This window comes from Salvia splendens, chromosome 16 (assembly GCF_004379255.2).
Source record: "Salvia splendens isolate huo1 chromosome 16, SspV2, whole genome shotgun sequence".
Lineage (NCBI taxonomy): Eukaryota > Viridiplantae > Streptophyta > Magnoliopsida > Lamiales > Lamiaceae > Salvia > Salvia splendens.
The window spans coordinates 7,313,696-7,331,569 of record NC_056047.1 but is presented as its reverse complement, the minus strand read 5'-3'; the positions used below and the strand labels follow the sequence as shown (position 1 = coordinate 7,331,569).

The following is a 17,874-nucleotide window of genomic DNA, read 5'->3' as shown; positions in this document are numbered from 1 at the left end:
ATGATTAATGGTAGCTTATGTAACCCAAGTGAATTTAGTGCAAACGAAACCTGAATACAAATCTTATTACACTTTGAGCAAACATGTGAAAGTTTCTCAAATACAAGTAGAGCCATGTTGTCTCTTTATCTTCCCTACCTAAAACTTACAACTTCAACAAGCAGATCCATACACGAATTTCTACAGAACGATCTGAACTCATAGACAGCCAAGCAGTTAGACGGAGACCTAATTTTCTAGTTTTATGTACAAGTGATATAAACACAGCAGTACAACTACATGAAACATGCAACCATAGCTCAGGGCCGGTGAGCAAACACAGCATGGACCACATCACAAACACGCATTGCCAAATTGTGAAGACATCCGGCACTATCTACAAGCTCAAACGGTCGAAAAAAATGCCAAGATGCTGGCATTGCAGTGACTCTCAATCATGCCCTTCCGGCATGTCAACCAACCCTCTAATGTTCCTTTCGCGCTTCCAACGGAGGTACAGTCCAACCAGATACAAGATGAATGAGAGAGCAAAAGCAGAGTAGTCAAACAAATCTATTATGTTCCCACGACCTGTACAAAATAGGTGATTTGAATCTTCAAAGAGAACAGGAAGCATTTATTTATTTTTCAGTTAAGAGAGCAGAAAGCATTAAGCAAGTAAAAAGGATAACTACATGAATACGCCACAGAAAAATCCTTTGAGCAATTAATCCTTGTTTGTCAACAAGCAATCAAATACAACCCAAGCTCGTGGAGATTGAATAGTGCAAACTACAAAAGTTCCCTATAGAATTCAAAGTTGACAGATAACCCTGTAATCTGTAATATGTTTTGTCTATACTTTCATATTGAACAAATGTGTATTATAAGAGACGTGCAAACCTCAAAATGTGAATTTCTGTAATTAACTCCAACTATAGTTAAAAGGAAATGAGATTGAAATACCTATACGCAGAAAGTCAAAGGGAGAGAATGAGTAGATAAGTCCAAGGAACATCTGCAACCATATATCATGAATCAGCAAACAAAATAATGCACTTTGCACCCCAACCCCCCAAGTACAACCCAGATATACAATCATACATATCATAGCTTAGTTGAGCTAGGACACATTAGATTGATAGTAACTTATTATTAGATTTTGGTGTGTTTATATTCTGATTTTGCACTCTGTAGGCTTCACACAATGGGCTAGCTATTGGCTGGCCAAGAGATTAGGAGTACTATTTATTGGCTTATTGCGTTTGAGAAACGGTTAGGCGTCCTGTGGCTTTTTTGTTCATCGTCAGTTTCAAGAAAGCATTTCCATTTTTTTTAATCTCTGATGATGTTAGAGGTTGCAATTAGGTCTTTTCTTCTATCAGAATTGTTATACAAATATACAATTATTACTTCTACCATGAAATAGCAGAATCACAGGATGCAAACACATACGAGGAAAGATGCAGTACAAGAAGAAAAAACCAGGTATATTTGATAGAGGAAAGATGCAGTACAAGAAGAAAAAACCAGGTATATTTGATAGAGGAAAGATGCAGTACAAGAAGAAAAAACCAGGTATATTTGATACAGGAAAGCTGAAAGACACAAAGGTCAAATGTTCACAAAAAAATAAGGTTACAAACGACAATTATTACTTCTTCACAATCATATAGACAAGTTCCCTTTCTTGTTGTCCCAGAAAATATAGACTACTTCTATTTTTACATAAGGGACTGATTTTTTTTTCTTTTCCTTTCTAGCAAAACGTACCCCATGACTTCTCTCTTGACTTCTCTCTTTGCCATCTAACCTCAACATATGTGAAAGTATTGGTAACAATGATTCCTCATTGTCTATTTGCTTCCATTTAACATAGCCAAAGAGGCAAAAGTTTAACTTGCATCGGAAAAAGACCAGAGACCAATGAACCAGAGAACATGATCAACTTTATCACACTTTCTGAATCTTTCACATATATAGTTGGGAACCACCATAAAAATGATAATTGGAGAAGTTTAAGATGTTTTAACCTACTCATTTGTCCATGATATTAGAAGTTTAAGATGAACAAACTAAACCCCCCTTGGCAAGGTAAGGACCATTAAATCTTAAAATCCATATGCTTTCAAGGGACAAAACATCACGAATAAATCTTCGTCCAACTTAATCATGAGACTTCACAGTGGACAGAAAGTAACTTCAGAGAGAATTTGAGAAAAGCATGACCTCAGGGTATCAGTTTCACCAATCGTTATATCCCAGTAGACAAACACAGGGGAGGATGCTAGTTGACCCTAGATTCAATGTATAACTTCATGTTTTAAATAAGAAGTGTATTTATATATGATCCCAGGTAAAGTGATTAAATGAGATTTACCATGCTTCTCCAAAGTATCTGAAAACTCCTATACAATATTTGACACCATTAACTTTTGAGTGGTAAGTCAACCACCAAAAACAATAAAACATTTGTCTTGTAGAAGAAATGTCCACTCATGCAAGGAGTTAAAGGAAGATAAGTGCATGTAAATCATTCCCTCTCCATTTTCAGCAACAGTTACGAGAACTTACAGCAACAATCCGCATTTCATGGAGATAAACACCAGGTCTGTCAGGATTCAGCATATCTCGAAACGTTCTCTTTATATACAATGGAAAAGCAAGAAATTTCTGCCAAAACATTGACATGAATTTATATGGTACAATTATTAACAAAATAATATAATACGCACAAGGGTAACAAGTTATGTATATTACTCGTCAGATGAATATGCAAGTTATTCAGTTCGTGATTACCAATTTTCAATTATCAGTTATATGGCCAAAAACTGCTTTCTAATTCTTGAATTGTTCATGAAGAATCGGATAAAATTTCAAATACCAAATGAGTAGAAATATAAGCACATAAGTTATCATATATCCAAATTGCTTTCAACCGTTCACTGATCACTTGTGCAGAATCCCAAGTGAACTTAAAGACATTTCCAGTAATTAGCAGAACATGTCCAGATCATATAAGCATGTATACAAATGCATAGCACCTACCAGTACGAATCCAGAAATTCCTCCCATAAACAAGCGGTTATATTCGCCAACACTCCGTATGACTTTACTTATTTCTGATTGACGTCTTTGATACAATGATGCTTCAGGTATCAACTTAGTTATGCGCTGTGAGCACATAGGACACTTACATGGCTGCAATGCAGCACTAAAGTTCCAGTATTGCAGAATACAACTTCCTGCACACAGAAATCTTTTAAATCTCAACTCGCAGAAAGAATTAACTAAAATTGCATGACAAGGTTTCCCTCTTCATAAGCAATAGGCTAGTCTATGTGGCAAGCAATATAATTCAAAATAATTTCACCACCAGATTGATTCCAAGAGTACAAAGTTTCAGAAAACCAGTTTAACTACATGAAAAACTATAAATAATTGCTCCAAAATCTCTCGAACCATTCCAGAAAATAATAAAAAAGCATCCAACTGGATATCATAGCCACATCCAACACTGATTCCCCGGGTTTTTTCTTCGTTAGTTCTAGAGTACATTAATCATTCCTCGTTTGTACTGCGTTTTTTTTTTGTTCCGGATTTGGGAGAGACGCATGACCCTCATGCGTCTCTTTTTAATGAAACGCATGACTGTCATGCGTCTTTTATAGAGACGCATGAGGGTCATGCGTCTCTCATTTTTTTTCCGTTTTATTTTGACGACGCATGAGAATCATGCGTCTTAGAAACAGACGCATGACGCTCATGCGTCTTTTTTTTTTAAAAAATTTGACTGGAGACGCATGATGCTTATGCGTCTTAGGAAGAGACGCATGAGCGTCATGCGTCTCTACTTCGAATTAAACCAGCGGCGAAGGCAGTAGCTCCTCACTTACGAACGCAGACAGCAAACACTCACGGAGGCGGCGATTTCTTCCTAGATTCGGCGAAAGAAGACGATTTCGACTTGTTTTCCGGTAAGTTTCGTTCAATCATTCTACTTGCCTTCCTTATTTGTTGTTAATTTGCATAGATTATTTAGATTTCCCCTAATGTTTGTAAATTAGGGTTAAAAACGAATAGCTCCAATTTGGTTGATTTTTTTGTTGTTTAGTTAAATGTATACGATTTTAGTGGCTAAATTCATTCTATTGTATAATATTGGTATGTTTTTGATGATTGTCGTTGTGATTTTGTATGTTTTTTGGTTGTGATTTTGGTTGTACTTAGATTAGATGGCGACTTCAAGTTCTACTGGACATTTATTGTATGGACCCGAAGACCCGTCCGTGTTAAATATGCAAAAAAATCACATTTCAAATAAACTGATGAAAGGGGGAACAACCCAAGTATTTAAAGTCCGAAGGACTGAAAGTAAGACTTGGGACGCCGTGATTCACGAGAATGTAAGATATTGGCTTGACGTCTTTGGTTTCAAAGGCGTGATCGATTGTGGGAAGCCAATGAAGGTCGACAATGAGCTGATCACGGCGTTGATTGAGCGTTGGAGGCCGGAGACACACACATTCCATCTACCGATCGGTGAGAGGACGATCACCTTGGAAGATGTGCAAGCCATCTGGGGCTTGAGGGCGGATGGCGTCGTTTTCACGGGTCGTGACTATCATGACAACTTTCCAGATTGGACCAGCAAGTGCCGCGATCTGTTGGGATGGATACCAGATTCTTCCACAGAGACAAAGCAAGGCGGTTTGCTGATGACCGCGCTGATCAACCAGACAAGGATGCCTCTGGGTGATGACCTGCCTACTTACGTATACATCCAAAGAGCACGTATCCATGCCCTAATTTTATTAGGAGGTCTCATTCTACCGGATACCACGGGGTGTAAGGTGCCATTTATGTGGTTGAATGGGCTTGGGGATCCGGAAGAGGTGAAGAATATAAGTTGGGGAAGCGCGGCATTGGCCTACCTTTATCATTATCTATGCGAGGCTTCCATGGATAAGAGAAAAGAGTTGGGCGGCCCTATGATCCTCCTGCAGCTATGGGCGTGGGAAAGAATGCCCACATTGAGGCCTGCGTTCATAGGACCAAAGGTGCACGAGCCATATACACCATGTGGCGCCAGGTATATATCGAAATTTTTATTTATTAATGCATATTGGGTGAATTTTTTTCTTACATCAATTTTATGTATAGGTGGAGAGGAACAACGCAGATAGGAAATGCTCCAAGACACTCGGTTGAGTATTACCGTGACCAATTATCTCTGATTAGACCTGGCCAGGTGAATATTCTTTCGGTTTAGACTTCGTTTATGAACTTATTATGAAATTAATTTGGCATTTGCAATGTTGTTTTGTAGTTTATCTGGACGCCGTACGCACCTTTCACACTGCCTGACTACTGCAATGATGTGAATGGATGCTCTTTGTGCGAAACCTACTTGGTATGTTGGGCCTATGTCGAGGCCCATGAGCCTGGAAGAGTACGCCGACAGTTCAATCGGTACCAGGATATACCGCAGTCCGTAGACAGGATGCTAAGGAACGCCGATCATTTGGGCAAAACTGATCGGCGTGGCAAGAAAGGCAACAACTGGGCAAACACGCATCAGTTCTACATTGGGGAGTGGGACATGAGGTTCGAAAGGTTCCAAGCTGCCCAGTATGCCGCATCGATGTCCATGGATATCCCCATGAACCCGGGGTATTTGGCTTTGTTGAGCTCGTGTATCGCAATAAGACTTTCCTCCCGTAGTGCACGTCGCCTTCTCACGTACTTGCGTACTTGAGTTGTGACACCCAATGCCCATATCATGCCTTTTGCTTTTCCTCCCTTACCCTTTAGTTTTGTCAAGATATTTTTCCTCACATGGATCAAACAAAATTTGTGGTGACATATCGGCGGCTTTTTCCATTCATCTGAACGCATAGCCTTGAGGATTCCTTTGTGCCTATCCGAAATGATGCATACCTCCCTTTCGTACTTCACCACATGAATTCTGACATGATCCAAAAACCACTCCCAGCTGTCGCCAGTTTCTTCATCAACAATAGCATATGCAATAGGCAGACATTTCTTGTTTGCATCAACACCACAAGCAACAAGCAGCTTACCTTTAAATCTTCCTCGGAGGTGAGTTCCGTCTATTGTCAAAACTGGTTGGCACTCCTGGAAAGCATGTATAGCAGGCCCAAGTGCCCAGAACACGTAATAGAAGACTTTAGTACGGCCCTGGCTCAACAACTCGTTATGCCTCCACTCAACAATGGTGCCTGGATTCCTATACTGCAGTTCAAGCATGTAGCTTGGCAAATCCCTAAATGACTCCTCCCATCCACCAAATACAATCTCTAAAGCCCTTCTCCGTGCATACCATGCCTTCTTATAACTGACTACCACATGAAATTTGTCATGAACAAAATTTCTTACGGCGGCGGCACTAAACTCGGCATTTTTTAGCAACTGATGGCGAATACACAAAGCAATCATTGGTGATGAAAAGTTAGCATGTCCTCTATCATTACGATGACCTTCACAACTATGGCGTCCCCGCCACTTCCTAATCTCCCACATTTCATCATGGGCCATGTGTGTAACAGACACTTCCCACCGACATTCATTCGCTTTGTCAGCGTCGGTCTCGCTGATAATAGCTGTCCCATCTTCTGTCCTCCCATTTGGATATTTGCACACGGCATGCCACCTTCTTAATTTACTCTCAACCACCCTAAATTGCCGGTGTTGCCTCAGACTCCACATAGTAATAGCAGTCTTCACATGCAGCTTGCTATCAAATTTTGTTCCACCATTAATCCGATATGGGTGTTCTTCATCCCAGTACATGGTACTGCGTTCATTACCAACTTCAGGTACCTCAGTACGACCACTTGGCAGTTTGCGAAAATATTTCAACCCAGTGTGAACATATTCTGGAAGTGGTTGTTCACCTTTTACGACGGGTTTATACACTACATCCTCATCACTAGAGTCAGCACCGGAATCATCACTTAAAATATCATCAGACGATGATGACGACAATTCTGGATCTGCAAGGTCTCCTCGTACAACATCAACATCAGCATGTTCTTGTACATTCTCTTGAGTATTCAATCCAACATCTGCAACGTCTGTTTGCTCATTCATACCGCAGTCGATGCTCATAGGTTCAAACCTCGTAGATGAACCAACACCATGATCAACAATTGGTGGGATTAAGGCATTTCCAACATACGAATACTCAACAAATAATTCAATATGCCGAGTAGAATTTAGAGCCGCATTGAACATATAAAACACACTTTGATCACTGTCAACCGCAGTACATACATAACTCGTACCGGTACCCAAGAAACAATGCCTCCAAGATATTTCGATGAAGTGTTGGTTGGAATCTATTCTTATCTTAGCACATATCATTCCTACTAATTCAGATAATGAAACACATGAATCCAATACGATGGAAGCTCTCGCACGAGGAGGATCATAACAAATGCCCACATGAGGAAGTTGATATATTCTACCACCCCAATATAAACTCACGAATACTTGCATGATTTCTGCAAAAATAAATATACAAACCAACAACAATTAAAGATAAATTTTTTCAATAAACCCTAAAATAGTAAGTTTACATAAATTTTTCAAAAACCCTACTAATATGCAAATAAACAACAAATAATGGAGCAGTGTTGAAAGATTGAAGGAAACTTACCGAAATATGACGGGAGTCGCCAAGAAATCGCCAAGGAAATCGCAACCTTTGCTGTCTGCGTGCGTGAATGAGGAGCTACTGCCTTCGCAGCTGGTTTAATTCGAAGTAGAGACGCATGACGCTCATGCGTCTCTCTTTAAGACGCATGAGCATCATGCGTCTCTAGTCAAATTTAAAAAAAAAAGACGCATGAGCGTCATGCGTCTGTTTATAAGACGCATGATTCTCATGCGTCGTCAAAATAAAACGGAAAAAAAATGAGAGACGCATGACCCTCATGCGTCTCTATAAAAGACGCATGACAGTCATGCGTTTCATTAAAAAGAGACGCATGAGGGTCATGCGTCTCTCCCAAATCCGGAACAAAAAAAAAAACGCAGTACAAACGAGGAATGATTAATGTACTCTAGAACTAAAGAAGAAAAAACCCCTGATTCCCCAATTCAGGGAAGTAACTAACCAAAATCCTGCAACTTAAGCTTCCACAAATACCACACACACTGTATGGAGAATTTAAGACCAGGAATAACAAAACCTAAGTCAAAAAATTAATAACTAAAAAAAAAGCTCACCGCAGTACCAGTGACCGCAAGGAGCGCGGCAGGGTACAACGAAATTGCCGAAGCAAATGGGGCAAACATCATCAGAGGGAGGGCTCTCCATTAACTTCCTCTCTCGCTCATCAGATGTAGACGCCTCCTCATGACTATCAGCATTGCCAGCTGCTGAAATTGTTTCTTTCTCATCGGCGGAAGACTCCTCCGCGCCGCTTATCTCTCCGGTGATAGGTTCCGAGATCGGATTCATAGTCGAATTCGGTTTCCGGAGAGCTCAAGATTTTCAATAATTGTGTGTAAATTGAGCGTTGGTCAGAATTGAATGCGGAAGTACATTGTGCGTGACGATCCTGAAGCCTCCATGGCCCACACGTCCAATTTATCAGTACTAATAAAATAATAAATTACAATATCTAAAATTATAGAGCGTTAAATACAAATTTCATCTTAAGCTTAAGAGTTAAGAAGTTCTACTTTGAAACTGTCGATAAAAATGCTTGGATAGCGATTTTCATTTTAGGGATTTAAAAGCTTAACTACCCACTTCTCAAAAAGTGGATGTAAAATTGAGTACACTACTTAATTTCTATAAAAATTTTGTTTCATGCCTATTTTGATTTAAATAATACTTCAATTGCCCCTGTATCTATGACTCAAAAAGTTTGGAGACAAATATTTAGGAGAATTAAAATATGGTGTAAAAGCGTGTGAATAATAATTAATCTAAAAATGTGCCAAGAAATCTGCCTAGATACTTAGGACGACTAAAAAGATAGGCATAAATATTGGGACGGATGAAATAGCAAAAATGACAAGTTCTGAAATTTTATAATTGAGTCTTCCCCACATACAAAATTTGTAAGAATCAAATTATTTATGTTTTAAAATTGGTGATATAAATTAGATATTAATATTTGCTTTTGTTCATATAGCCGCCGTGAATGTATATGTACAGTATTTTAAAAATTGAAATAGTTCAATTTTTAAAAAGTATTAACAGCTAATATAAGCTAAAAATGTAAATATTTTCTTTTTTCACGTGATATAAATTTCTTCGAAATATTGCAGTTGGTGCTTCTCATTAGTATTAAAGTTTAAAATTATATGAGGGTCGTTCGCTTGTCATGGGGAAATATTTGATTCATTAATTTTAAAATTTATTTAATTTTTTGTCTAATAAAATAGAGATTGGATTTCTAAAAGTGAGGAAAGTTAGGGGTGTGCATTCGGGTTTCGGTTCCGTTTTTTACCAAAACCGAACCAAAACCAAAAAACCGAATTTAGTTCAAAATCCAAACCGAACCGAACCCGAAAAACCGAAAACCGAACTTAAAAAACCGAAAAACCCGAAAAAAAAAATCGAAAACCCTGAAAAAAATAAATATAATATAAATATATATTTATATATGTGTATTTTATTTTATATATACTAATAGAATATTTATGTATAATATAAAATTAATAATATATAAAATATATATTACTATATAGTAGAATATATTAAAAGAATATACATATTATATATAATATAATATATTAAATTAATAGAATATAAATATAATTCGGTTTTTCGGTTTTTTCGATTTTTTTCTTCGCTCGAACCGAACCGAACCGAAAAACCAAAATTTTTTATTTTTAAAACTGAACCGAACCGAAAAACCGAAAAAACCGAACCGAATTTCAAAATTTCGGTTTGGTTCGATTCGGATATTCGATTTCCGGATTTTTTGCTCACCCATAGGAAAGTAGACAGGCTTACAGAATACTTACTATTCAGTTTTTCTTAGATAATCTTTTTCTTAATTTTAAGAATATTGCGTATTTAAATATTTAATACTATTACTTGTTATTTTTTACTATACAATTATAATAGAAGTATACACAATTTAAGATGAAGAACGGCGAAAGAAACAACAAATAATAGAAATAAAAAATAAAATTTGTTAATATTGGCGTCAAGTAATCGTTGTTGGCGAGAGGTGCCCAAACACACGCAGCATAACAAATCTGTCTCTATATATACTGTGTATCAAAATGATAGACATACGTATCATTTTGATATATAGGGTAGTCCTCCACTTTAATGTGGGGTGTAGCAACCAACATCCTACTATATACACTAAATTCAGACTTTTTTACATTCAGTTATAATTTACATCTACCTATATATATGATACAAATGCTATTTAAGTACAACAAGTAACGATGGCGTTGGACATAAACAGCAAAATCAAGTGACATTCCTGAGCGAAGTATCTACGACTACCAGGAGCCTGGCACGACGTTTAAGCGTCCATTTATACACCACACCTACCACAAAAAGAGCAGCAACGAGCAAGCTAGCGATGAGGTCGAACATTCTATGGATTCCCAACCCTCCTGTCCACAACCACATACACACATTTAAGTCATAAATCCAACTAGTATTGTTTTACTAATTTGATGCATCAGTTATTCACTATATTCACTAAAATGCAGTTGAAAGTACATCGGTCAAAAAATCAAACCAAGTCAGATTCTTGACTCAATATTTACTCAAGAATCATTCAATTTCAAAATTCTTCTCTACTATTGAGATTCTATGTTTACAAGCCTACTTGAGCTATAAGGTTGATTGAGCTTACGACACACGTTCAGGATCGATCCTACGATTATGTAGAATCATGAAAGTTAGATTTTAGATCTTAAAAGTGAAAAGTGGTTTCAATTTTAAAAAACTAGACATCCATAGAATTTTAAAGGTTCAAGGAAAATTGAAGAGAAAATGAGATTCTAGACAAGTGTCGTACCAGTTGGTAAAAACTCAAACTCGAGCAGTTCATAGATGAATCCCAGAAATAACTGCAAATGAAACAAATATCAGTACAGACCGAGACAAGTCGTAACCAAAATGCAGCCAATCATACGCACCCCGATGATGCGCAGTACGTAGTAGATGGCTCTCAAATAATCAAGATCCACTAGAACTCTGAATATCCTCCCCATTAGTAATGGTAATGTCTGCCAAAATAATTCATCCACAGTAGAACAGGATTAGACAATGTAGGATAGAATGCTAGAAATGATAAATGGAAAAATGAAACAAGCAAGAAAATGACAAATGCATTGAAAAGATATGGAAGATATTCCTAAATACTTGCAATAGATCTCCAATTGACTCTTTCAATGTCTACCTCATAAGTAAGTTATCTGCATATGTAAATCTTGCTCTCAAATAGACTGTCTCTTCCATGCAAGATGGTATCTGTCTAATGATTATAAGAGTTTGGAAAATCATTTAACAGGATCATTGTTAACACACACACACCCTTCAAGTTTTACTTGAATATGAACTCATCAATTCTGGGCTTATGCAACCTCTGTTTCCTGTGCACACTATTCTACAGGAACTCTGTTTTGTTTAAGGTTGTGTAAAAATTTCCACAACACAAACCCTCAATTTTTACCAATTTTACAATTATGGGGAAAAATTAAAATCACACAAAGCCTCATCAACACTACACAGGTCAGAATCAAGAACAAAAACTTGAATCACATGAAACCCTCCAAAAAACAAGAAATTCGAAAAATCATGGGAAGATTGTTTTGTTTTTCTTACATGGAGCGAGCCAAAGAGGCCAGGGATGTAAAGGCCATTGTAGTGCTGCACTTCCTTTCTCACCCGACCGCCATTATCAGCTTCTTCAGATGCTTGCACCTCCAAATTGACGATTCTGCAGCAGCACAAGGGGCATTTGCAGGGCTGAATTGAGTATCGATACATCCACAATTGCAGAACGCAACCCCCTAAAAAAACCATAAGATTCAGCTCGAAATTCAATTGAAACAAAATAGAAGAGAAATGAAGCGGAAAACTTGCCACAAAACAAGTGACCACAATTGGATTTGCATGGGATGGTGAAGGTGTCTAAACAGATGGGGCACACGTCATCACCCTCGCCAAAATCGTCATCTTTAGCGATGATTGCGTTGTCGTTGTATTTATCTCTGAAATCGTCGTAAGCGTCGTGATACTCTGCTACTGCCGGAGCTCCTGCTTGGTTTTCCATTTCGAGATTTTGAGCTGCTGTTTGTAGGCGGGGGAGATTCATCTCTTGCTTTATGTTTTTTTTTTTGATTATTTTGTTGAACAAAAGGTGCGGAGGGGTGAAATCCCTCGTACGAATTTTCAACAATGGCACGGATTCTTGGCGTGGAAAATGTGTGCGTTTTTGTGTTTGTTTGGTATTGGAAGGCGTCGATTCACCGCATAATTGCTTCGAACAACGGTGACGACACGTTGCGAGCTGTCCGATTCTGGGTCCCACTTCTTTTACTCTCCAATTAATTACGGTCTTTGGATAGGATTGAGATCGACCTCTCTCTTTTTATGAATTTTACTCAAATCATCCATTTTGGGTGTTTATAACAAAAAAATTTTATTTTTTTTGCTAATTTTATCGTACTCTATTATAAAATTTATGATTATTATTTACTGCTTCACAACTTGTCAATTTATGATTATTATTTACTGCTTCACAACTTGTCACTTCGCGTGTTAGGGGTGGATATTTAGATTTTGGATTGGAATTTTGCCTAATCAGATCCGATAAAAAAAATACTCATTTTGTTCTCTTATAATTGAGGCGAAATTTTTTAGCATGGAATTTTAAAAAAAGATGTTGAGTGTGTTAAATAAATAGATAATAAAGTAAGATAGGGAAAAAAAATAGTGAGAATAAAGTAAGAGAGGGGAAAAAATAGTTAGAGCATCCGTAATGGAGCGGACGATAGGTCGCCCGATGCCTTGGGCGCTCCATCGTCCGCCCACTGTGGGCGATGCGGACGATGGCGCGGACGGTGCAACGCATTTTTAATTCCGCACAATGCCCTCATGCAATGTCAGGACCCGGCCAAAGCCGAATACCTCCAGGGGATGATCGATGAGCTGCGCCGCAAGTTGGGACTTTTGTAGAGTAGTCAACTTTTTTTCATTTCTAACTCGTGTAAAACTTTTTTTAATCAATGTAGGATTTGCCGTTTTTAATTAATCGTGGTATTTTTTGATTATTTTGCATTGACATATTTGAAAACATTTAAATTAATTAACAAAACAATAGTGAAACCTATAGGGCGGCTTATAGGGCGCCCCACTGCAGGTGGAAGGGTAGGAGGATAAAATGCTAACGTGGCGATGTATAGGGCGGGCTTTAGGGTGTCCCTTAGGGTGCCCCACTGCTAATGTTCTTAGTACTATATACTCCCTTCATCTTACCACAAGTGATGGATTTCTTTTGGGCACGAGATTTAAGAAAATTATATATGTTGAGTTAAAGAGGAGAGAATAAAGTATAAGAGAGGGAAAAGTAAGAGAGATAAGTGAGAATAAAGTAAGAAAAATAGAATAAAATAAGAGAGCTAGAGTTTTGTCTTTTGTTAAAAAATGAAATTGATCACTTGTGGTGGGATAATCCAAAATGGAAAGTTGATCATTTATGGTGGGACGGAGGGAGTATGAAAATGACTCAACTATAAAGGAACGTAGGGAGTACAAAGTTTTATGTAAATTGAATTCATACAAATTATTTGAAAATTCAAATAAAAAATTTTAAATTCAAACTACTATAAAATTCAAAAAATTAAAAATTAATATAAAAATCCAATAACAAAAATCTGAAATTTAAAAAAATTCAACACCAATTCCAAAAATCTAATATCATTAGAATGGTTTAACATTGTAAAGTTTATAATAATAATAATAGTATATCTTAATTATATAGATAAATATATTTTGGATTTCGTATTACTTCAAATTTTGAAATATCTATTCCGATCCAAATATTCAAAATTTTTAAAAATACGATCGAACTAAAAATGCAACAAATCCGATCCTAATAGAATTTTTAACGATTACACAATTTAAAATGTTGCACCCGAAACATATTGATTATTGAGAGAGAATCTTAATCACAATCAAACAAATAAGAAAAACAAAGAGTATTATCGTATCACAAAGGGGGAAAAACTATTTCAAACATAAAACAGAGCAAGTGAAAAACTAGTTCAAACATATACAATATTTTTCTAAGAATTTTATAATCGTCAAGAACAACATGCATTGGCATTCTGCACAAAAAACACAAACAGGCAACAAATTCTTGCCAAAAGGCCATCTTTCTATTCTACGTTGCAAGATTCAAAGAGATATATAGATAGATACAAGCCAATATCAGACAGTAATATATAAGCATGATTGTGCAAGTATTACATAAACTTGACAAACATGTAAGAAATTGGGATCTCAATTTAGAACACGCATATTTATAATACCTAGTCGCTAAAGCTGCTTCTCTAATGTCCTAATATACATTACAGTCGCCATTCATAATACAATTAATTTTAATAAAACAATAGATTGATCCCCTAAGGATCCGCATGTCCCGCCACTTCGTCCTCGCTTTCACTTCGCCCGTCACTGTAGGCCTCGTTGCCGCTCACTTCGTCGTCGCTCTCATCGCTCACGCTATTATCAGCGTCCTGCTTCTTTGCATAACGGTCACAATACTCTGCATTGGACAAGAAAAAATACGTGAGAAAAGTGTGTGGCAACGACCCAACATTTAAAGGCATTTGCCATTTTTTAATTTCTCCGTGAGACAGAATGAAACGACATACCTTTTACTTTTTTATCGTATTCTGCTTTGTCTTTCATCATCAGAGACGCGGCATCGCCATTGAGTGGGTCTGAAGGGTTCGGATAGAGTAGAAGCTGGGGGAGGAAAACCTCAAAGACATTCAATAGATCTGCATATATCATTTCACCGAGGCAATGTGAGTATTACAATGTAAATTCAATACAAATATAATCGTAAAACAGAAATGGAGCTAGGATTTCAGTTACGGAAACCCAAATGTCTTCTTTTTTACTACTACTATATGAATAAAGATATATACAAACACCCCCAATTTGTTAATGTCAGCATCTCCAATCAATTGATGAACTTACCGAACATTGGACTCCATGACTGGTTGATGACATCCAAGCATACCGAGCCCGACCTATCATCCAAAAATATGAAAATATAAGCATAATAAATGTACCTGACAAAGTTTCTGGAGGGTCAAAAAAATGAAATGATCAACATTTTGATTTCTGAATTATTTGGATAAGATACGATAAACCAATACAAGTGTTTTCTCCAAGTGCAAAAGAGTATACATATAATAACAGAATTGCTAGGTAACTTATCACGTATCCAAATCCCAATTATTTACATGCATCAAAAGGCAATTCCATGAATGAAAGGTCATAGAAACAAAGGCTTATGTTCCTCTGAAACAGCTGCAACAAAAAGTGCATAGAACTTACAGCTCGTCAACATTGGGGTGGAAGATTTTGTTGATAAACCCGATTGAAGGAGACTTGTAAGGATAAGCATCTGGAAGTTCCACACGAACTTTCCAAACTCCACCTTCATATGGACCTACAACATATATCAATGTCAGAACCACCCTCTTCAAACTTGAGATCAAATTTATAAGATCATCACTTCATGATATATGCACCAAAAGCATCTTGCGAAATAATCACTTTCGAGAAGACCAACAAGGGAGTAGAAACACAGAAAAGTAATAAGAAACAATCAAATAATGATTTTAATAAAAAATTAATCTAGTTGTGATACTGTCAATTAGGTTGCTAATATAAGGATTAGAAATGAGAAAATTAAAGTGACATATATTTATAAATAGCATCACCAACATAATTGCAAAAGCAAGTGTAAAAAATAAAGTCATATCAGATGGAGGCAATCATATGCTAAAGTAGGGTGGCATTACTTTCTGTTGGGCCATGAAATTCCACATTGAATTCATTGATGCCATCATTTATGGGCTCCACAGTGTAGTCACTCATCATTCTACAACAAAAACATTAAGGTTAGGTAAAATAATTTGGAGTTTCCCATTAATAGCTTCAATCCCCAAATGTTATCATAAAGCAGATCCGATGAATGCAATATAATTAGGCAAAAATCATTGTATTGTTGATCAATAACATTGATGAACACAAACTAGATGATGCTTGAGATAGTTGGAAAAGAAACACTTACAATTTCATGACATCCATGTCACGCCTCTTGCTGGGAGAAGACATTTCGTCAAAGAGCTATTCCGTGTACTGCCTAACAAAGGAAGAAAGTGATAACAATTTTAAAAAGTTTTTTTAATACAACTTAAAGAAAGAATTGTAAGGAGTGAAGAAAGCATGTCACTGGGTGTGCTAATGGCTTTCAGATTTTGTACAAGCAAAACTTTGAATTGCAGGTTTGAGAAAATATAAAGCATGGCAATGGCAATGCACCGGAAGCAATCTCAGCTGATCAGTCTTTGAGAAATCACACCAGCACATTACACAACTGAATGTACAAGAACACGAGAAACGAGTGATGTAAATGGAAGAGCTGCTGCTGCCTCTGGAGGGCATAAGAGTTGGGGGTAACAACATTCTGATTCGACTGAGACGAGGAGGGGTTCTTTCAGAGGAATTTCACAACCAAATGGGGCAGACCAGATATGAAAAAGAGCACAGCTAAGATGACTTTGATGAACAGGACAGAAGGGCTGATTCTTATCCCAGATTCTTTGTGGAAACTGCTGCTATCAACATAAGATGAAGGTGGTGCAAAAACAAATGGAGGGGGGTTTTGCCAAGACTCCATCTTACTGATTGATTTTTTGCTTATTTTTCAAATGGTGCTGGGCATTTCTAATTTGGGACAAATCATCTCTCAACATACTTACAAACCAATCTCACTCAATGTCTGCACAATACACATCTCCCATCACCAGAAACCTCAAAACACGGCAACTTGAACAGCTCCCAAATTTGTGCAACCAAAAAATTAAAAATAAAATACTAGTATTTCCATAAATACAGCAGGCGGTGGGCTAGTGCTAATAAAGAACTGGTTGTTCAATAATACGAAGAAAATAAGAATTAGAACATCTGTATTGCAAAACTCAAAATGCAGTAAAAAATTTACTCCAACGGTACTGCTAAACCAATCCCAAATCATTGACGATTAGAAAATAGACAAGGGGAGAGAAATACCGTAGAGCAAAAGAAGAAACTTAGATGAAGAAACTCACCAAGAAGAAAGCGGCGTGTCGGTTCTGATCGGATTGCAGGGATTCTTCTGATTTTGATTATTAATTGGAATTGCAAATTGCAAAGAGGAGGAAGAAGAAGAAGATGGTGCCGCGGCTGTGAATGATTAAGGATTCCTGCCTTCTGTAAATTTTGTATATATAGCTTACAGAAAATATTGGGCTTTCCTTTTATCTTGTTACTTTCCCCCCAATAAAGTTTCTATTATTTGGATTTAATAATTACTACTATGATTTATACTGATAATAGTGACGTAATTACAGTTCCAGCATACCATTTGAAAATATATGACATTGCCGAAGAAATTGTACTACAAACATTTATGCAGGTATTTACACAAAATTTACTTAATTAATTTTATTTAATACGGGCTTGTATTAATTTAGTAAACTCAATCAATATACTGAAATTATTTATATTAAATGTCATTGATTTGATTTCATGTTGAGTTTTATTATTGAGCATGGATCTTTAGAAGTCATGAAACGATATTCGTGAAATAATAAATA

At 36.9% G+C, this 17,874-nt stretch overlaps 4 protein-coding genes across 7 annotated transcripts; 1 reads left to right on the top strand and 3 right to left on the bottom strand.

Annotated features, from left to right (window-relative positions):
* Positions 1 to 33: 33 nt before the first annotated feature.
* LOC121771938 lies at positions 34 to 7,872 on the bottom strand. 2 transcript variants are annotated; one of them, XM_042168838.1, is made up of 6 exons: positions 7,661 to 7,839; positions 6,063 to 7,505; positions 3,028 to 3,224; positions 2,554 to 2,652; positions 946 to 997; positions 34 to 570 (listed from the first exon to the last, which is right to left on the bottom strand). In XM_042168838.1, exons 2-6 carry the CDS (start codon positions 7,498 to 7,500, stop codon positions 431 to 433), a joined length of 1,926 nt encoding a protein of 641 aa, XP_042024772.1. In that variant the 5' UTR covers positions 7,501 to 7,505; positions 7,661 to 7,839; the 3' UTR covers positions 34 to 430. The 2 variants fall into 2 exon arrangements, with proteins under 2 accessions (XP_042024772.1, XP_042024773.1); XM_042168839.1 differs by lacking the exon at positions 946 to 997 and having other exon boundaries at positions 423 to 570; positions 7,661 to 7,872.
* LOC121771939 (serine/threonine-protein phosphatase 7 long form homolog) lies at positions 3,790 to 6,050 on the top strand. 2 transcript variants are annotated; one of them, XM_042168841.1, is made up of 4 exons: positions 3,790 to 3,956; positions 4,215 to 5,071; positions 5,143 to 5,185; positions 5,309 to 6,050. In XM_042168841.1, the coding sequence occupies exons 2-4, from the start codon at positions 4,215 to 4,217 to the stop codon at positions 5,735 to 5,737; spliced, it is 1,329 nt and encodes a 442-aa protein (XP_042024775.1). In that variant the 5' UTR covers positions 3,790 to 3,956; the 3' UTR covers positions 5,738 to 6,050. The 2 variants fall into 2 exon arrangements, with proteins under 2 accessions (XP_042024775.1, XP_042024774.1); XM_042168840.1 differs by having other exon boundaries at positions 4,210 to 5,071.
* A 2,344-nt stretch (positions 7,873 to 10,216) lies between the features above and the next one.
* LOC121770906 (E3 ubiquitin-protein ligase RNF170-like) lies at positions 10,217 to 12,399 on the bottom strand. The gene is made up of 5 exons (XM_042167680.1): positions 12,077 to 12,399; positions 11,816 to 12,003; positions 11,128 to 11,217; positions 11,007 to 11,058; positions 10,217 to 10,596 (listed from the first exon to the last, which is right to left on the bottom strand). The coding sequence occupies exons 1-5, from the start codon at positions 12,306 to 12,308 to the stop codon at positions 10,448 to 10,450; spliced, it is 711 nt and encodes a 236-aa protein (XP_042023614.1). The 5' UTR covers positions 12,309 to 12,399; the 3' UTR covers positions 10,217 to 10,447.
* Positions 12,400 to 14,409: 2,010 nt separating this feature from the next.
* LOC121772298 (ubiquitin-conjugating enzyme E2-23 kDa-like) lies at positions 14,410 to 17,503 on the bottom strand. Of its 2 annotated transcripts, none has more exons than XM_042169336.1 (7): positions 17,347 to 17,503; positions 16,308 to 16,379; positions 16,036 to 16,115; positions 15,566 to 15,680; positions 15,203 to 15,255; positions 14,872 to 15,000; positions 14,410 to 14,762 (listed from the first exon to the last, which is right to left on the bottom strand). In XM_042169336.1, exons 2-7 carry the CDS (start codon positions 16,349 to 16,351, stop codon positions 14,620 to 14,622), a joined length of 564 nt encoding a protein of 187 aa, XP_042025270.1. In that variant the 5' UTR covers positions 16,352 to 16,379; positions 17,347 to 17,503; the 3' UTR covers positions 14,410 to 14,619. The 2 variants fall into 2 exon arrangements, with proteins under 2 accessions (XP_042025270.1, XP_042025271.1); XM_042169337.1 differs by having other exon boundaries at positions 16,308 to 16,375; positions 17,347 to 17,499.
* Positions 17,504 to 17,874: the final 371 nt, after the last annotated feature.